Below are 19673 nucleotides of genomic sequence, written 5' to 3'. Positions count from 1 at the left end.
TAAATAGGGGCTCTTCCATCGTGTTCTACGGGAAGAAATCTCACTGGCAAAACTTGTGAGAATGAAACCTGAAGAACTTGTATCTAAAGAGCTTTCTACATGGAAAGAGAGGCCAACAAAATCTGTGAGTGCTGATGGGAAAGGCTAGAGTTTTCATTTTCTCAGTAGGAAAGATAGTCCACCTAGAACCAAGACCTAAATGTTTGTTTCTCTCCTTTTCATCATAGGTGATAGAGTCAAGGACTAAGTTGCATAATGAAAGCAAGAAGAATGTCACTAAGGCAGAAACCATTCCAGACATGGAAGATTCTCCACCAGTGTCAGATTCAGATGTGAGCATTTGAGTTGTTCAGTGATCATATAGGGCCTAAAATTAATCCTTCTTGCCTGCTTTAGGTGACTTAAATTACTGAGCAAATACTTTCCAACAAGTACACATGATTCTGTGTATTTGTGAAGTGCTGCTACTCAGTGGGCCTCTTTTGGTTTGGTTCTATTTTCTTTTAAAAAAATATTTGTTTATTTACTTGAGAGAGAGGAAAAGAGAAAATGGGCATGCCAGGGCCTCCAGCCACTGCAAACGAACTCCAGACATATGTGACCTCCCCTCCCCCGTGCATCTGGCTTATATGGGCCTGGGGAATTGAACCTGTGTCCTGAAGCTTCGCAGGCAAACACCTTAACCACTAAGCCATTTCCTCAGCCCTGGTTCTAGTTTCTTAAAGACAGGGTCGCACTATTGTAGCCTAGGCTGGGCTGAAACTCTTGATTCCTCTGTCCCACCTCCTAAATGCCAGGATTTTTGGCTTTGCCACTGCTGCCAGCCTAGTGGTCCTTTTCTCTCTCCTGTGTTGTGTGTATACAGATGCTATATATCATACATGTGCTTTTGGAGGCCAGAGGAAAACATTGGATGTCCTCCTCTTTTTCTTATCTGTACATTTCCTTGAGACAGTCTCTCTGAGTGCAGAGCTGCAAATTTCATGAGCACAGTCATTTTTTGGTCATGTCCAACAGCTTATCTAGGCACTAAGGAATCAACTTAAGACCATCTCGGGCTGGAGAGATGGCTTAGCGGTTAAGTGCTTGCCTGTGAATCCTAAGGACCCCAGTTCGAGGATCAATTCCCCAGGACCCACGTTAGCCAGATGCACAAGGGGGAGCACGCATCTGGAGTTCGTTTGCAGTGGCTGGAGGCCCTGGTGTGCCCATTCTCTTTCTCGCTCTCTTATCTGCCTGTTTGTCTGTCACTCTCAAATATATAAATAAAAATGAACAAAAAAAATTAAAAAAAAAACCCATCTCAAACCCTCATTGCTGCAGGGAAAGCACCTATAACTGCTAAGCCATCCCCTCAGCCCCTTTTACTGATTCTTAATTGTGAGGCTCTTTCATGTGTACTGTTAACTTGGAAATGGATTTGAAAATGAAATCACCTACTTGAGCCAGACATAGTGATGCTCACCTACCTGTAAGGCCCACACTTGGGAGGTGAGAACTGGAGGATCAGGACTTCTGGTCACCCTTGGTTACACAGCCTCAAATTTGAGGCTAGACTGAACTACATGAGACCTCACCTTTTTAAAAATAAATAAATAAATAAATAAATAAATTACCTACTTGCTCTTTTACTTGTAGGAACAGCAAGAGTCAGTACGAGCTGCTCCTGAAAAGAGCACAGCACCTCTTCTTGATGTTTTTAGCAGCATGCTAAAGGACACGACAAGTCAGCACCGGGCCCATCTTTTTGATCTCAACTGTAAAATTTGTACAGGTGGGCGTAATTTTGAGGATTTACTTTAGAAATGAGGTAAAACTTTGTGGTATGTAAAATCACTTACAAGGCAACTGTATTCAAGCCATATCAGACAAAGTGGCTTTGGTTTTCTTGTGCTTAGTTCCTACTTTTATCATGTTGCTTTTTCTCATAAGAATCCTCTACTCAAGACTGAACTGTGCCCTTGAATGTGCCAGGCTTCCCACTGAGAGTTCTTTATACTCCTCAGGTCAAGTTCCATCATCAGAAGATGAACCAGCTCCCAAAAAACAAAAACTGTCAGCTTCTGCTAAGAAAGAAGACTTGAAATCCAAGTATGACAGCTCTTCATCTGATCCAGTACCTCACTCGGCTGATGAAGGGATTGCAGAGACTCTGCCTGAAAGTGCTTCTGAGCCAGACTCAGAAAGTGTGTCTGGTTTGAACCAGGAGAGAAAGTATTTCTCTGAATCCCCAGGAGATGGCCATCCTGAGCTCTCCCCACTAGATGGTCTCTCCTCTTGCCCAGCCTCCTCTGGGAGTATGGTGGTCACCACAGTTACAGTCTCTGGCCGGGACCCTAGAACTGCTCTGAGTGGGTCAAGCACAGTCATGACCTCCACAGCACCCCATCTGGACAGCACCCATACAACAGAACCCAAACCAGATGTGCTAAAGCCTGCTTTGACTCCTGCAGTGGTGCCCAAGTCCATACTGGCTAAGCCATCCTCTTCCCCTGATCCAAGATACCTGTCAGTTCCATCATCACCAAGTACCAGGTGTGTGCATAGGGTAGGTTCTGAGCAAGCCCAGAAGCTCTGGAAGGAACTTACTGGGAACTCAGCTTTGCTCTAGTGTCCTTAAAAGGCCTAGTTTATAGGATGCCTAATTAACATTTTGATGTTATTTGGACCTGAGATTTGAACTTAGGGCTATCCAAATTTGTTTGCCTGTTGAGCTTGTTTTCTTGGTCACAATGTCTATTTACATCATTATGATTGAAGTTGTTCCTCAGAGAAAATAAGCCACCAAGCTTGGAGAGGTTCACTTTTGCTCCCAATATGAAGCATTTGTACTTTGAAATCTCCATTGCACAAAAAGAAAATAACATTTTTTTGTGGTTTGGTTTTACAGTGTCTCGGAATCACGATCCCCTCCAGAAGGTGACACAACGCTCTTTTTGACTCGGCTAAGCACCATTTGGAAAGGATTTATTAACATGCAGAGTGTAGCAAAATTTGTCACTAAGGCGTATCCTGTCTCTGGGTGTTTTGATTATCTCAGTGAGGTTAGAACCAAAAAGTATGTCTCTGTCTCTGTGTGTCTCTCTCTCTTTAAAGAATCCAACATGTGCCACTCTTTCCAGTTACCCAGCGTGGTGAAGTAGCAGGTTAAGCAGTGTGACAAGGGGAGTAGAAATTTGGGCAAGAAGTCAGGGATTCCACTTCCCTGTTTGTTTTACGGCATTACTGTGTGTGTGACCTACCTTAGCATGGAATAGCATGTGTAGCCCCATAATGAGACTTTTGTCTTTCAAAACTGAGTAACCCTATCAGTTACAGTTTTTGTCAAGGCCCCTACACCCTTGCTGTATGCTTACATGTGAGCAGTGCTTCTGAACATAAACCCTTTGGGCAGAAGGTGGCTCTCCTTGCCCCCTTGGGTTCAGTAACCCTGGGCAGCACCATTTTCCTTGAAGTGATTTTGGATTTTTTTTTCATTTGTTGTCTGTTTGCATGTTTTGTTTTGCTTTGAGTAGTCTGGTACCTTGGAAATCCTGCATCAGTGTCTGAAGGCTACAGGTTCTCTGGTATTTACTTCACATTCTTTTTCTGTAGGATTTGCCAGATACCATCCACATTGGTGGAAGGATTGCTCCGAAGACAGTTTGGGATTATGTTGGCAAGCTCAAGTCTTCTGTGTCTAAGGTATCTTCCCACTGTGAGATCACTGCAACAGTGAGAAATGGTATTTGTTTAAAAGTGTCTTAAAAAAATTTCCTTTTGATGGGCTAAGCCTTGAAATATCAACATGAACTTAAGAGATGCTTAAAATGCTTATGATTACATGAATGGTTATATAGATGTAGTATATAGGTATATAGATGTAAGGAAAAGTAGTAATAGGAGTTTGTCATCCTAAGGATGTGTGAACATACACATTTTAGTAAAAATGCACAGGCTAAGCCGGGCATGGTGGTACACACCTTTAATCTTAGCACTCGGGAGGCAGAGGTAGGAGGATCACCGTGAGTTTGAGGCCTGCCTGAGATTACATGGTGAGTTCCAGGTCAGCCTAGGCTAGAATGAAACCTTACCTAGAAAAATAAAAAATAAAGCACAGGCTTTGCTTCCTTTTTGGTTTTTCAAGGTAGTCTCACTCTAGCCCAGGCTGACCTGGAATTCACTTTGGAGTCTCAGGGTGACCTCAAACTCAAAGCGATCCTCCTACCTCTGCCTCCAGAGTGCTGGGATTAAAGACATGCGCCATCATGCCTGGCTGCTTCCTTTTTTATGAGTGAGGGAAGAATGGAGACTTGGAGGTATATTAGCTCAGGTACCTGCCTGAGCACTCAAGAGCAGCTGGTTTTGGCTTCCTGAGAACACCTTAGACCAGCTATAATTGATATGTGTAATTGTCCTTTGCAAGTGGTCTATAGTTTGCATTGTTTAGAACAGGAGGTATGCCTTCTCATCTTGGCTGGCTCTCCAGTGTCCTGATGGATATGAACCCATCATCACACACATAGTGAAAGCATGCTGTATGTAGGTGATACTACACACTGGTTATTCACATACAAAAGACACTTGTGAGGTGGAGGTGAGAATTGCATGCTATAACTGAGATTCTATTCTAGCAGGCTGAAACTTGTGCCTGTATTTTCTTACATTAGACTTTAACATGTAGGACAATTAGGACTGTGATGTGAAGATCTGCATCAGAAGCTTAGGGACAGACTTAGGTTTTAAAAGGGAGCTTGTTTGGAACAGCCCAGGTGCATGTCTCGCCTATGTTCTGTTTGCTTTGCAGGAGCTCTGTCTGATCCGCTTTCACCCAGCCACAGAGGAGGAAGAGGTTGCCTACATTTCTCTCTACTCCTATTTTAGCAGCCGCGGCCGCTTTGGGGTTGTAGCTAATAACAACAGGCATGTCAAGGACCTCTACTTGATTCCACTGAGTGCTAAGGACCCTGTGCCATCCAAACTCTTACCCTTTGAGGGACCAGGTAAGTGCCCACTTTCTAGAAGGTGATTTAGGAACATCTGATCCTCACACACTCTTGAGTCCTAACTGACAGAGTCTTCTCAGGTTGTTGCAGGTAGATCTTCCACTTGTCTCAAACCAAGCTCCAGTGGGGACAAATTTAGGACAGTCATTGAGATGGTACATGGCAGAGGAACCTGTCCTCTGGTATGTAGGAATGTAACCCTGGAAATATCCCTACTTGTGTAAAAATTGTCTCAGTAGTTTCAGAAAGATGAAAGACTACTGCTTACAGCCAGTCTATTTGTAACCTTGGACCAAGAAATTACAAATACTCAAGACCAAGGAGTAACCCTGAATGAAGAAAGCTAGTACCTGTGTGGCTCCTGAGTTGTACTACACTCCAGACAGAGGCTTACTGTTACCACTTAGGTCAGAGTGAACCAGTTATCAGAGTAGACCTCTCTCACCTCAGACACTGGGGTTGGATAGACAGAACCTTAGGAAAACATTTTTCAAAATAATTACTTTACAGTTACTGCTCATTTCATTTCATCTTTGGCACACTATTTTGTACTTGCTCACTGCTTGAAAGTAAGTACTGCTTTTCAGACTATATGTTAGAAACTATTAGAGATGTTCCCAACATGTCTTGGGTTGAGGTGACTCCAAGGGATCTGGTCATTGACATGCCTTCAGTTAGGGAATTGGTAACTGGGTGCCTGAATTAAAGTGTTCTTGGCCATAATGTTCCTAGAGGATTGGTCTTGTCTAAAAACCAATGAGTTTGACACATGTTAAATACTCTAAGCCTTCATGGTGCAGCACAAGCCCTGCACCCCTGTCCTTTGATCCCCTCATCAGGCCTCAGCAAGTGTGCTGAGCCCTGTACCCCACACCATGCAACACACACCTAAGTTGGCCAGGATCCCCAGGACCTAGCATGGCCCTCAGCCAACTGGAGTCTGCTTCTTGCACCTGGCATTGGCATGAGTTCTCCCAGGCCTGCCTTTTGGAATTATCTTCCCATAAAGGGATTGGTGTCATTAATCCCAGAATTAAATATTAACTGGCATGATATATTACTGCCATGCACATTTGAAAAGCAAAGTGCTGTCTAGCCCTATTTGGAACAAAGAAATGTCACCAGCTGGGTGACAGAAGGTGCCCTGAAGGTGGCAGCCATGCGAAGAAGAACTCTCTGGCCAGCATATTCATGGCCAAGGGAAGTAAGTATCCAGTTTTCCTGGAAGTGAAGACCCAGAAGTTGACACACCCTCGGCACCTCAGAAGAACATTCGCTCACTTAGAAGTATGTCAGCTGGCGGGTAGGAGTTAGTGTTCATTTGTAGTGCCTGTGGTTGGGACGGGTTGCCCCAGCACTTTTCTGTCGGGGGGTGAGTTGGATTTCTTGCCTCCCGTTTTGGTAAGCATCATTTCTTCATTTTCAGCTGTCCCTTTCCTGTCTCTATCTTGGCATTACCACATGATGGGGGACTACTGGGAGTGTTGAGCAAGCCTGGAGAGTGTGTGTGGGCATGGGGCTGCACAAGGCCTTAGCCAAGCAGGACTTACAGGAAGTTCCCTGCAGCAGACAGTGATGGGGTCATAGAACACCAGAGAGCAGCACCTCCACTGTGGCTGAAGGCAGTCTCCTTGGTACAGGGTTGTGGGGCACCTGGTTGGCACAGGAACAACAGGGCCACACTGTACTGCCAAGATGACAGGGATAAGGGACACCTTTTCCACTAAGGAGTGGATGCTGTCCTCCCCACTCACACTCAGTGCCTAGCCAGGTAGGCTGCATCCTAACCCACCAAGGCATTTGGCTGAGGCCATGGCACTGCCTGAAGGGGAAAAATGATAGGCAGAATTCCCATTCACAATAAAGCACTAAGGTGTTAACATAGGAAGGCATTTTAGAAGTCAATGATGGAATATTGCCCATAACTTACAGATTTTAAGTGTGCAGTCTATATTCCTGAAGCCACTATAGACACATTACATGTATGTGGCATTTGCACACTGTCAGTTCATACATCCTTGGCCCAGCCCAGGTTCTTGGCTGGACTTGACTAACATACTGATGGCTTGACTTGGCATTTTCTAGGTACAAGTGTATATGTATGTCAGGGGGGGGGCAGATGGAGTGTATATGTGTTATGTGTCACTATTCCCATCCTCACAGCATCTAATATGCACAGAAACCCTAAATGGTTGCCATGTTTCAGCAGATCTGCAGCCCCATCTGAGAACCTGCTACATGGCAAGCTGGTGTCCTTGTACTGCCCTAGGTCAAACACCTTGAAAATGGTGAGGCCTAGGTCTGCACAGTCCCCCTGTACTCCAAAGCCTTTCTCTAATGCCAAGGCTCTATTGCAAGCTCTGTGCTGCTCAGAGCACAAACTTGAAGAGTCATGTGCACCAGCCTTGAACTGCCTGTCCTTGATGAGGGCTGGCAGCAGCTGGCATGAGAAAGCGGGGTTAGCCCCACACAGAAGGTTCTCAGAAGTGTCCTGATGCAAGAACCATGGCCTATTCATGTACGAGCCTCAATTTCCACCATATCAAGTCACATGTGTTCCTTCCCTCCTGAACTCAGGGCCAAGTGGTTTCTCACAACACAGAGCTCTTTGAGCTCTGCTAGTCATGCTTTGCAAGAAGACAAAGCCCTGAATGTGCTTAGGCCATGTACTAGGAGCACCTAAGTGGTCGTCCTTTGGCCAGCATTTGCTTTTTGCCCCAGCCACATGCAACACACAGAGCTGCTGGATTTTTTTAAGGACACTTGAGTTGGTGCTTTTCAGTGATTGCTCCACAAAAGTGCAAGGTGATCTTTTTTTGTTAGACAGTAATGTCTTTAGTAACCCAGTCTGGTTATTGCAAAGGACAGTAAGGAAGCCTGAGGTCCTTCTAACCCAACTGACCATCCTCCACACTAGTTTAGATGCTAGCTCAGCTGAATTGCAGAATCACTGACTGCTTCTCATGAAGGGACTTGGGGCCTTAGCCATGGGAACAAGTCCTGTGGAAGCTTGTCCAGTCTATCTGCTATGGCCCTTGCAGTATTGGGTCTTGATGCCAGTACCCGTTACACTGTCCAAGTTCTTGTCATACCCAGGTTCTCTTTAGGGAAAAGACCAGTCTCTGTACATAGAAAAGCATTCCTTGGGGAATGTCTTTTTGTATTCCCTTCAAACTACTTCTCATTGCCTGAAATGCTGGCAGGTAAGCACAACTTCAGTTTTCATGTGTATGTATCGAAGCTTTGCACGGGAACTGTAATTGAAACCTGCAGATTGAATGGAATGTACTATTTTCTCGTTCTAAATCAATAAAAATATGTCATGGAAACTGGTCATTGTTTGTTTGACTTGGAACTACGTAATAGCCCTTGGCCACCTGCTCTAGGTCCACCTTTACTTCTTGTAAGCCAGTGAGACCTGCCTCTGGTAGTATAGGGGCTTCCAGCGGCCTGCCAGATGGTATGCAACAGGGCATGCAGGATGGCCTGCTCCATGGTGTCCTCTGCACTTGGGCACCTAAAAGAAGACTATCAGCCCCTTGTTACTTACCCCACGTGTTCACTGGGCCCAGTGGCTTTGTTTGGGGTCTTAAGGCTTCAGAATCTAGGAGGGAGGTTCTTTGAGAGTGTGTCTGTGGGTGTGTGTGTGTTTAGGTTGGGAAGTATACTAGTCCCCTCCTCTCCTCATTTGCCAAGTGTGTCCAAGTCATACTTTTGTTTTAACAGATTCAGATCATATGAGGGTTTTTATCTTAAAAGAGAATAAGCCATTAGATTTGGGGGATAGAGGTGCCATTTTGACAGTTGGGAGGTCAGTAGGACTTAGCTTTCAGGTGTCCACCAGTACCTTTCTGTCACACGATATGCCACCCTGGGAGGTCACAAAGCACCATCCCACAGTCTCTATAGAAGCCAGTGGTTTTCCTCAGCCACACTTCAGGTTCCTTTGCTGACACACCTGGATGCACATTCTAGGAGAAGAACTAGCTCTCATATTTTCATACGTACGTTTCTCCTTTCATGTCTGATCCCATTGAGTCTGAGACTAGACTTGGACTTTGGTGCACCTAGAGGAGACAGGGAGCTTAAAGGGCTGGCTTTATATACAGATTCCAGTGGAAATATTGACCATGTTGCATCTTTTGTGAAAATGGGACAGCACATTTTAAAGCCAGGAAGTATTTTTTGATGTCCCACTACCTAATTGTTTTTACTAACTTTTGTTAATTATCAGCCTCACAAGAGCCCTAGACAGGGAGATGGATGAGGACGCATCCTTGTCTTTCTCATGGCCCTCACATCTACCCTCAGCCACTGTGCTCTTTGCTTCTCTGGTCATATGCCTCACATTCCAAGCTGCAGAACCCAGCATGGTGGCTAAGAAAATACAGAGTGATGTTGGAAAATGGGCTCAGGAAACCAGGGCCTCCAATATTCCTAGCCAAGACATGATTTTCCCTGTCCTGCACACCTCACACCATAGAGCTTAGCTTTAGGACACATTCCCTCTTCAGCAAAGATGCTTCCAAGGCCCAGGATAGATAATGACAGAAAAGATCTCTTTCTGTAGCCCACGCTGGCCTGGAACTTACTGGTCTAGACTTAGAGTATTGCTCAGTCACTAGGACTGATTTCCATGTGAGATATGGTGCTGCTATAGCTAATAACATGAGGCAGGCAATGAAGATTGGGTCAAGACATGCATCACCGTCATTGAGCATCTTTAGGAAGATTAGCCAGAAGTTGTAGGTATACTCACCTGCCTGTGGTCTTCTAGTATGCACATGGGATTGTCAGATGATTATAGACAGCTGCTGGTTGGATGCCAATCTCTAGATAGCCTGCTGTGTTCAAACTCAGTGCAACCATTCACCTCACCTTCCTGTGAGGGCCATGATAGCAGAGGTCACTGGAGCATCCTACCAGGCCAGGACACACCTCCCACTAGTGAGTATGTTGGGACACTGAATCTTGGTTGCAGTGGAGTGCTGTTCAAAGGCAGGGGCCTTAGCACAGTGCTGGGCCATCACGTGCACTTCAATGACCTGAAACACCAGCCATCATTAAAAGCTGATTATTTTCTGGAGTAAGGTAGCATGGCCCCTCTTGTAAAGCACTGGTGGTCTAGCTTGTACTGAGCTGCCCACCTGCGTCCCAATGCCAAAGCCCAGCCCTACAAGTTTTCAAACCTATCCTGCAAGCTGTGAGTCTGTTTTAAATAGACCTGTCCAGAAAGGTCATTAAACGGGTATAGCAGTGGGCCATACCCCAAACTTTGCATCTTAATAAGCCACAAAATATTCAGTGGGCAGATAGCGACTGCTGTTTTAATAAGCACAGTTTTAAGTGTAAACCTCTCTTAACTTATGCTTCTTAGGAGATGACATTAATAAACTGCCCTTCACGTTTGATGAGTGAAGTTAACTTGAGAGATCTGGCTGGCTATCCAGTCCCTGTTCCCTCCCTCCCCTGCACAGCTCTCCCTCATGCACTAGGCCATTTCTGAAGTGAGAGAATAGTGGGAAGGCTAAGGACATGGTGCAGTTAAAGCCTCCCAGGAAGCGGGAGGCTGACTTCCTGAGGCTCCTGGAATAATGTGGGAGGAGAGCTGCTGGGTGACCAGCTCCCTCTGACATGCTTCCACAACCTCATAAGGGTGGGTGAGGACATCCCCCCTGAATGCTGTCTTTCTGGAATTTAGAAAGAGTAACAACTAGAACTATATAGTAGTGTCTAAAAATAATCTTGCTTTAGTTGTAAGAAAATTTCAGCCTGTGAATACCTTTTACATAACAGCAAGTTGAATTGTACAGTTTGATTCATTTTAGATGTTTCTCTTGAAACAGTCATTTTCCCCTAAGTTAAACTTACAACTTGGACGTTCTTCTTTGGTCTTCATGACTTATGATGAGCATAGGAGTGGTGTGTGTCAGGAGGGTGGCTGTCACTGGATTAGTAGCTTTACTGAGCTATCTTACCCCATCCTAGGAAGTTCAGAATAAAAGAGGCCATTGTCTTTAACATTACTATGTCCTAAACCCCCCTGTATGCTCGTCCCTCCCTGTGATGTACTCTTCACCCTAGTTTGTAGAATACCTTGTATTTATTCCAGCACTTCACACTGTATGGGGGCTCTGAACAGTAGCTAACTGGGGATTCTGCCCAGGCATACATCAAACTCATGACTTTCCTGCCTCTTCCTCCTGAGTGCTGGGATCACTACGCCTCTCACGCTGTGCCAGTGAATACTTGATACTTTAAAGCTCAGTGAGTTTTGCTCTAAGTTGAACTGTTGTCTCCATTAATTACAGCTCTGAAACCAGACCCTAACTGAATCACTTGTGCTTTATTGGTCACTGTAAATCAAGTCAACTTGTTCCCTAACTAAACATTTACTAGCTTAGTTTATTTAGCTTGACGCAAGTGTTACAGCCTATGTTAAAGGGTCAAATAGGAGAACACAGCAAAGACTATTAAAACATCCCACCCATGCCTGCCTGCCCTTCTGCCTCTGCTGCAGCTTTGGTGATACAGTAACTGTAAAAACATGAGTTCTCATGATGGGATGATTTGCTTATGACCTAGGCTCTTGGTCCACTTGTTCTGCCCCTGGGTTAGTCATGGACCCCTTTCCAACTGCCACCACCAAGGAAGAACAGGTGGTCTGCTAGTAGTCAGGGAATGGAATCCCTGGTCTTGTCAATAAATTTCTCAAGTCTTTTCCTCTGTCTTTTAAATGGTCCCCATGAAACCCCTTAGTGAAAGTTAGCTCTAAATGGAGAAAGCCAGGCTTAAATTCTAAAGTTTGCACAAATATTTTGTTTTTCAGGTCTTGAGTCACCACGTCCAAATATAATCCTTGGGTTAGTAATCTGTCAAAAAATTAAACGTCCTTCAAGTGCTGGAGAGTTAGACAAGATAGACGAGAAACGGATGCGGCTCCAGCCAGAAGAAGCAGATGCTTCCGCCTATCCCAAAGTAACCGTAGGCCCCCCAACTGAGAAGAGGCCCCCAAAATATCCGCTCCACACAGCAGATACTGTGGTTAGCACCACGCCTCCTGGCTCTCCTCCACCTCCACCCCCTCTTCCTGAACCCCCAGGGTTAAAAATGCCACCTCTCAAGCCAGGCCCTTCCTGCACTGCCCCAGCACCCACTACAGCAGCAGTGGTCACCACGGCCACTTCCAAAACAGCTTCGCCTTTGGAGCACATCCTGCAGACTCTCTTTGGGAAGAAGAAGTCATTTGAACCCCCTGCCAAAGAGTCTGTTGGACCTGCCCCAGTTTCCCATCAGGATCCCAGAGCCAAAGGTGAGGATGGTACATCTGCAGCTCCTTTGTTAGATCCAATTGTACAGCAGTTTGGCCAGTTCTCAAAAGACAAGGCTGTGGAGGAGGAGGAGGAAGATGACAGACCCTACGACCCTGAGGAAGAGTACCGCCCAGAGCAGGCCTCTCACCCCCTGCTTGCTGAGCCAGGGAGACACCACAATGCTGCAAAGGCACCCGAGACAGCAGAGAGGGAAGAGGTGGCCTACGACCCTGAGGATGAGACCATCTTGGAAGAAGCCACAGTGGCCATCGACGACCTGCCCAGTCGGATGTGTGTGAAAGCCAGCTCTACAGAGAGGCCTTCCGACTTCACTGACGCCTCCACTGCCTCCCTGGTTGAGCAACAGAAAATGTTAGAAGAACTGAACAAGCAAATAGAGGAGCAGAAGCGTCAGCTGGAGGAGCAGGAAGAAGCTCTGAGGCAGCAGAGGGCTGCGGTCGGCGTCTCCATGGCACACTTCTCCGTGTCAGATGCATTGATGTCACCACCTCCTAAATCTTCTCTGGCCAAGACAGAGCTGTTTCCAAGGGAACAGCAGGCCCCGGACCCGGGTCAGGGAGCTGCAGGGGCAAACCACAGTTCAGATCCAAGGCAGAGTAGAGACCCGCGGCAGGCCAGGCGGCTGGCCACTGAGAGCAGCGAGAGCGAGCCTCTCTCTAAGGCCTCAGCAGGCAGCACACAGGGTCTGCAAGGCACCCTGCTTGTCAGGGAGAACCCTACCGGAGAAGCAGTGGTCCAGGGAACCATGGCCCCAGAAGCCAAGGACTTAGCGCCTGCTCCCTGGGCTTCAAGTGAAAAGGCTGTGCCGAGGCCTGAGAATGACGGCCAGAGGTGTGAGCATCCCATGAACCCCATCCCACTCCCCTCAGAGAGCAGCCATCCCCCTACAGCTGGGGATGGCTCAGCCAGACCAGCCCCACCCCGCAGAGTGCTGCTGCCCACGCCCCCGAGCACTTCCTTCCAGCCTGGCTTCCCTGTGCAGCCTGATGCGCAGAGTTTTAATTCGGGAGGAAGGGAGCCTTTCTCAGGTCCCATGTTCTCATCTCAGGATAAGACTCTCAGCTCATCCCAGTATGAGGACCTGCGGACTACTCAGTCTGCAGGGAAGGGTGACAGCCCAGTAGTTGACAGTGAGGGTAGCAGAGAGCCACAGCCCAGGCCTAGCGAGGGCACAAGCCAATTTCCCCCTCCGGGGCAAAGGGGAGTAGGCCCTCAGCCTCAGTTTCCTGGCCAGCGTGAACCCACACCACGCCCTTTGGGGATGCCAGGACTTCATGGTCCCAGTTTCCCAGGACCTAGGGGGCCAGTCCCTCCTCCATTTTCAGAAGAGAATATTGTTTCTAACAGTGATGGACCAAGAGGACCGCCACCTGTCAGATTCGGGGGACAGAAGGGACCAATTCCTTCTTTATTCTTGGGGCAGCATGGGCCTCCTCCTTATGGAGACAACAGAGGGCCCTCACCTTCTTACCTTGGTGGGCCCAGAGGAGGAGCGCCAGCTCAATTTGAGGAATGCAAGGATCTCCATGGGGAACAAAGGGAATTCCAGGATACACCTCCATACAATGAGATGATGGGAGCCCCTGCCCAGTGTGAAGGACCAGAGCAGGCTCAGTTCATGGGGAATAGAGCACCTTTCCAGTTTGGAGGCCCTAGAAGGCCTCTGCTGACTCAACTGAAAGGGCCTCGAGGAGGACCCCCACCCTCTCAGTTTGGAGGCCAGAGAGGACTGCCCCCTGGCCATTTTGGGGGCCCACGTGGGCCCCATCCTGGCCAGTTTGAAACTGCCCGTGGCCCCCACCCCAGTCAGTTTGAAGGACCCAGAGGCCAAACACCGGGTTTCATGCCAGGCCCCCGGGGCGTTCAGCCTCAGCAGTTTGAAGAGCAGAGGGTGAATTCCCCACCTCAGTTTGCAGGCCAGAGGGCACCCACACCACTGCCATTTGGGGGACCAAGAGGACCTGCACCTTTTGCTGAGAAAAATGAACAGGCATCTTCCCGATTTCACTTCCAAGGCCCACCTTCTCAAGCTATGAAGCCTACTCCCAGGCCCCTGCTGGAGCTTCCAAGCCACCCTCCCCAGCACAGGAAGGACAGATGGGACGAGGCTGGCCCTTCTGTCCCCCTGCCCTCTAGCACAGCACCTGGACAGGGCTCTGAGGCTGATGGGCAGTGGGCATCATCCGAGTTCCGAGAAAGCAAAGGCCATGAGTACAGGAGCCAGAGTTTTGAGGGGAGGAGGGAGCGGTTTGAAGCTGGGCCCAAGGAAAAGTCAATGGATGACCCCGAAGCCCAAGGGCCAGAGAACAGACAGAGCCGGGCATTTGAAGACAGGCGACGAGAACGAGACCGGGAGCGTGGCAGAAACTGGAGTCGAGAGAGGGACTGGGAGAGGAACCGGGACTGGGACAGACACCGTGAAAAGGACTGCAATCGGGAGTGGGACAGAGGCTGGGAGAGGAGCTCCAATAGGGACAAGGAGTGGGACCGAAGCCGAGAGAGAAGCAGAAACCGTGACCGAGACAGGCGGCGAGAGCGGGAGCGAGACCGTGACCGTGAGAGGGCCCGGGACAAGGATCGTGAGCGAGGCCGTGACCGGAAAGACCGCAGCAAGAGTAGAGAGCGAGCTCGGGACCCAAAGCCTGAGACCAGGTCCTCTGAGGGTAGCACTGCCTCAGCTCAGGCCTAAAGGCTTTGTACCAGGGCTGTGGTAGTGTGGATGTGTGCATAGACTTGCTGTTCTTGTACATATAGGCTCAGCCTGGCAAAGATCCTTTAAAGGCCAAGTTCATAAAATGTTTTGAGCAAAGAGTTTTTGAACTAGCTATGAACTTAGATGCAAGATAGAATATTCTGGACTTCAGGAATTACTGTAATTTTGTGTATAATGGTTTGTTACAAATTTCCCCATCTTTACAATTCTGATGCTTTTTAAAAAATATTTCCATTTAAGATTACAGAAATGGGAAAGTGTACAAAAGCATATTGCTTTTATCGATATAAAGTTATCTTTTCCAACAACTTGACTGCTGTAAATTTTAAGGTAATTTCAGTGGACTTCAGGACCCCTCCCTCTGTTAGCACCTCATCTGTTTCGTGTTTCCAAAGCTGTTCTTGGCCTGGTGGCTTTCCTGGGCCGGAGAGCACTGTTGGGTGAGAGAGTTGGACCTGTGCTGCAGCCGTGAGCGGGGCCGTCTTCCTTGCTCCCCTTGAATGTACCAATTACAAATTATTTTCAGAAACAATTAGAAACATCTTTCCTAGTAGGAATTGCTGCGTTTTAAATAACAATTTATTTTTAAATGTTCAATTTTATCAGCGTAAAGAGTAAACCAGTTCAGTGTGTTTTAAGAGAAGTGATGGGCATCTTCCTTCGACGTGCAGCCAGGAGCATGTTGTTCACCGCTGCGCTCTCTGAGTCTCTCCCCAGGTCCTCAGACTTGCATTCAAGTCGATCTGTCCTGAGACAGTGGACTTGAAAGCTCGTTAGTGGAATGAACTGGGCAGTGTGTACAAAGTGGGGATGGTTCAGGACAGTTGGTGGAATGGCTCTTCCTGCACATCCCCAGGTGCTTCTCGAGGTGCAGTGAGTAGGCCAGCTGACTTACCTGATTGCACATATGTTTGTGGTTCTTTTTATATTTTCATAAACTTGCTTTTGCAGATAAGAGAATGAAGAGTTTCGTTTGTTTGTTGGAGTCTTTCCATTGTACATCACTACAGATTTTTCACTTTATAGCACAGGTTTTTAAGTTGAGAAAACATGAAGAATGTAGCAATTTGGGGTGCTTGTTATTATAAACCAAGTGTTGATGGTTTAAACTACATGAAAGAGTTTCAACATCTAATATGATGTGAAAGGTTTTTTTACATAAAGCAAATTTTTCTAATTTAAATACACAAGTGTAAAAAATCAAGTGGGTGTGTTCTTTAGGGTTACTTGATAGAAATTTCTGTAAATTGTATTTTGTATTGCAGAGTATATCACTGTACATTAAAACAGGACTTAATAGGTTTTGTTACTTGAAGTAGAATAAATATCTACAGAGTTCTTGTGTTGCTCTTCACTCAGCCTTGACCCCCAGCTGGCACAGGTGTGGGCAAGGGCATCGCATCTCAGGTCCTCATGTTGGATCCTCCTGCCTCTTGTTGCATGGCATCAGGACCCAAACTAATGTGCCAACTGACATGGAGTGGGCTGGTGGTCCATGCAAAAAGCCCCAGCTGCAGGTCCCTGGGCTTACAGGAAGCTGGAGAGTAAGTCACCAGAGGTGATGGGTGAGGGTTAGATGCATAGGTAGCCTTTGTGGGGCCCACTGTGCTGCTGGCTCAGCCTTAAAAGGAAACTCCAGATGCCAACCTGGGCTGCTTGGGAAGCCACCAATTTGGTAGAGTTGGTGGGCCATGGTCCCCGCACATGGCCCTGCCCTTGACCACTACCTGCTGGTAACACTTGGGGCAGAAACCCTGTAGAGAGGTCCTGACATGCACCCAGCACAGCCTAGCCCTGCTGGTGGAGGGTTTGTTGGAGCTCTCAGAGGCTCTGACCATCTCCCTCTTTGCTGAGCAACTGAGGCAACCTGCAGGATACTGTCCCACCCCATCACCTCTGAAAAAGGCTGTGGCCTGCTAAGTGTGCCAGATGAACATGAAGGCCCCTTGCCCTAAAGAACTCTAGAAAGCTCCCACAGTAGGTTTTGTCAAGATTGGCTTGGCACTGCACCAGCTGCTACATAGGTGAGCCTTCATGGCCTGCAGGCTGCTGTCAGAGAATTAATCCCGAAATATGTGGGAAATGTAACCCATTTTAACTTTTTGTTGAGATTGTTTCACTACATAGCCCAAGATGACTTCAGACTTGTGGCAGTCTTCCTAAATTGCTAAGATTATAGGCATGCGCCACCACATCAGGCTCCCAGTCTCATTCAATCCTTCATGCAGGCTTTGGGTGTTTTGTGTGACTCTTGTTCATACCAAAGCCCCATGAAAGACTACAGGATCATGTAGACATGGCTATCAGCTCTGGCACATCTACAGGTACAGCTCTTGGGAAAAATGAGCTGTTGAGAAAACTCAAAGGTCGGGCCTTCAAACAGCAGTGCCGAAAAGGTCTAGCCAGCCTTCACCCTACGCTAGGAACCTAGCCACATCAGTACATTCAGGAACAAGGGATGGTGCCCACTGTGCCCCAGGGAGAGCAAATGGGCACCTGGGGCCATGGCCAAGCTTTGAGGAGAGGGGTAGGCTGATCATTAGGGCAGACAAGGCAAGTGTCCACAAACAAGCCTGGACTATGAGCTTAGGGAGGCAGCTGATAGATGCCATTGCTTCCAACCACAGCACCCACCACCTATAGAGCACTTAGGAAGGAGGGAGGTGGCAAACCATAATTTTATACCCAGTACAGACTGTCAGTAAGATTATTACCCATATGTGCTAGTTTTTCTCCTTGATGTGACTTAATGTCAGACAAAGGAGGTTTCAGAAGATAGAGTCCATCATGGTGACCAGTGGGGAGGCTCCATCTCTGACAGCCCTTGCTGCATGGTGTGTTCACACCTTCATGGATCAGGAAGGAGAACACTGAGGACCAGGAACAAGGCTGGGTTATCCTCAAAGGTCCATCCTTGGGGTGGCCTATGCCTGTCAGCTAAGTCTCATTTCCCAAAGGTTCTGTTACCTACCAAGACAGCTAGGGACCAAGTGTTCAAACATTTCAGACCCTACCATAACACTTGAATATTTTTTCTCTCTCTCATATTTTCCTTTTGTACAATTGGGAATTTTTACAGGATGTTGAGTTAATTTTTTTTTAGGTAGGCCCTCTAACCCAGGCTGACCTAGAATTCACTATGTAGACTGAGTAGCCTCGAACTCATGGGCGATTCTACCTTTGCCTCTTGAGTACTGGGATTAAAGGCATGTGACACTACGCCTGGCTATAAAAATATATATATATATTTAATCCCAGCACTCAGGAGGCAGAGGTAGGAGGATCACCGTGAGTTCAAGGCCATCCTGAGAATGCAGAGTAAATTCCAGGTCAGCCTGAGCTAGAATGAGACCCTACCTCAAGAAACCAATATATATATATATTTTTAAGTTGTCACATCCCAAAAGCATCAAACATTGTTTTACAAGGGATGGGGAGATGGTTCAGCATTAAAGGGACTTGCTTGCAAATTCTACCAGTTGGATTCAGTCCCCCTAACCATCAATAGTAAGGCTGACACAAAAAGTGACTCAAGTGTCTGGTGGTGTGTTCATAGAGACCTGGTATACCCAAAGTATTGTTTACATTTTGCTTTGTTCAAAAGATTAATATCTTCTACTTTAAAATTTATCTGCTCACCATGTGTTATGTGCATCTGTAATCTCACACTCATGAGGCTAAGTGAGGCAGAAAGATGGTGAATTTAAAGCCAGCCAGCCAAAAAAAAAAAAAAACTGCTGGGCATACACCTTTAATCCCAGCAGTAGGCAGAGGTAGGAGAAGCGCCGTGAGTTGGAGGCCAGCCTAATACTACATAAGGAATTTCAGGTCAGCCTGGGCTAGAGTGAGACCCTACCTTGAAAAAAACAAACAAACACAAAAAGTCCTGGTGGCCCACGCCTTTAATCCCAGCACTTGGGAGGCTGAGGTAGGAGGATCATTGTGAGTTTCAGACCACCCTGAGACTAGAGTGAATTCCAGGTCAGCCTGGGCTAGAGTGAGACACTACCTCAGGAAAAAAAAAAAAGAAACTTTGTTGCTTTGTGAGGTCCCAAGTCCAGGTCCTTGGACAGCCACTGTGGTGGCTCACCCACTCCCCTTGCTATCTCTGCTGCTGTTGAGAATTGGGGGTATAATGCCATAGAAACAAATTTACTTTCCAGAAATGAAGCTCACTGAGCAGAGACTTAAGCAGAAGGCTTTGTGTGTGCCCTCCCCATGAGCCTGGCACAGGTTGCCAAGTGGATACTGTGGCCCCATGCAAGGGTCCAGGTTTCATCTGACTTCTGCCCAGCCTGCCCCCTTTTGTATTCTTTGTCCTCATGATTGCAAGAGGGTTGCCTTGAAGGCCTTGCATAACTTGTGGTGCCGAGCCAGAAGGGAGTAGGCCCCACAGGCATGCTTGCTATACCTATGTCCCTTGTTAAACTCATGGCCATCTCTTAGCCTGGCACGGTTTGAACATCCTGGGTGCAAGAGGGCCGGGTCGGATGGAGCTCTGTCTCTGTGAGGACAGGGGCACTGAGAGCACAGTAGATGGCTCTACAGTGCACGCCAGTGTGGTGTGTCAAATGTTGGCGCAGGACAAGATGCAGAGCAACTGGGGCACACTGACGCAAAAGGTAAGGAGGTCAAGTGTAC

The 19673-nt window shown here is 47.3% G+C and overlaps 1 protein-coding gene across 5 annotated transcripts in view; it reads left to right on the top strand.

Moving 5' to 3' along the window:
* Positions 1–16370, top strand: part of Dido1 (death inducer-obliterator 1) — a 58111-nt gene extending 41741 nt beyond the window's left edge. For all 5 annotated transcript variants that reach the window (XM_045155975.1, XM_045155973.1, XM_045155974.1 and 2 more), the window contains exons 9-16: positions 8–124; positions 228–332; positions 1639–1774; positions 2007–2535; positions 2891–3044; positions 3595–3684; positions 4787–4982; positions 11815–16370. In XM_045155975.1, the coding sequence (XP_045011910.1) occupies positions 8–124; positions 228–332; positions 1639–1774; positions 2007–2535; positions 2891–3044; positions 3595–3684; positions 4787–4982; positions 11815–15008 (4521 nt within the window). In that variant the 3' untranslated portion in view covers positions 15009–16370. The remainder of the gene's footprint in view (positions 1–7; positions 125–227; positions 333–1638; positions 1775–2006; positions 2536–2890; positions 3045–3594; positions 3685–4786; positions 4983–11814) is intronic.
* The last annotated feature ends 3303 nt before the right edge of the window (positions 16371–19673 follow it).

Source organism: Jaculus jaculus, chromosome 8 (assembly GCF_020740685.1).
Source record: "Jaculus jaculus isolate mJacJac1 chromosome 8, mJacJac1.mat.Y.cur, whole genome shotgun sequence".
Lineage (NCBI taxonomy): Eukaryota > Metazoa > Chordata > Mammalia > Rodentia > Dipodidae > Jaculus > Jaculus jaculus.
Note: the sequence above shows the minus strand (reverse complement) of the source record. Positions and strands in the feature narration are given on the sequence as shown.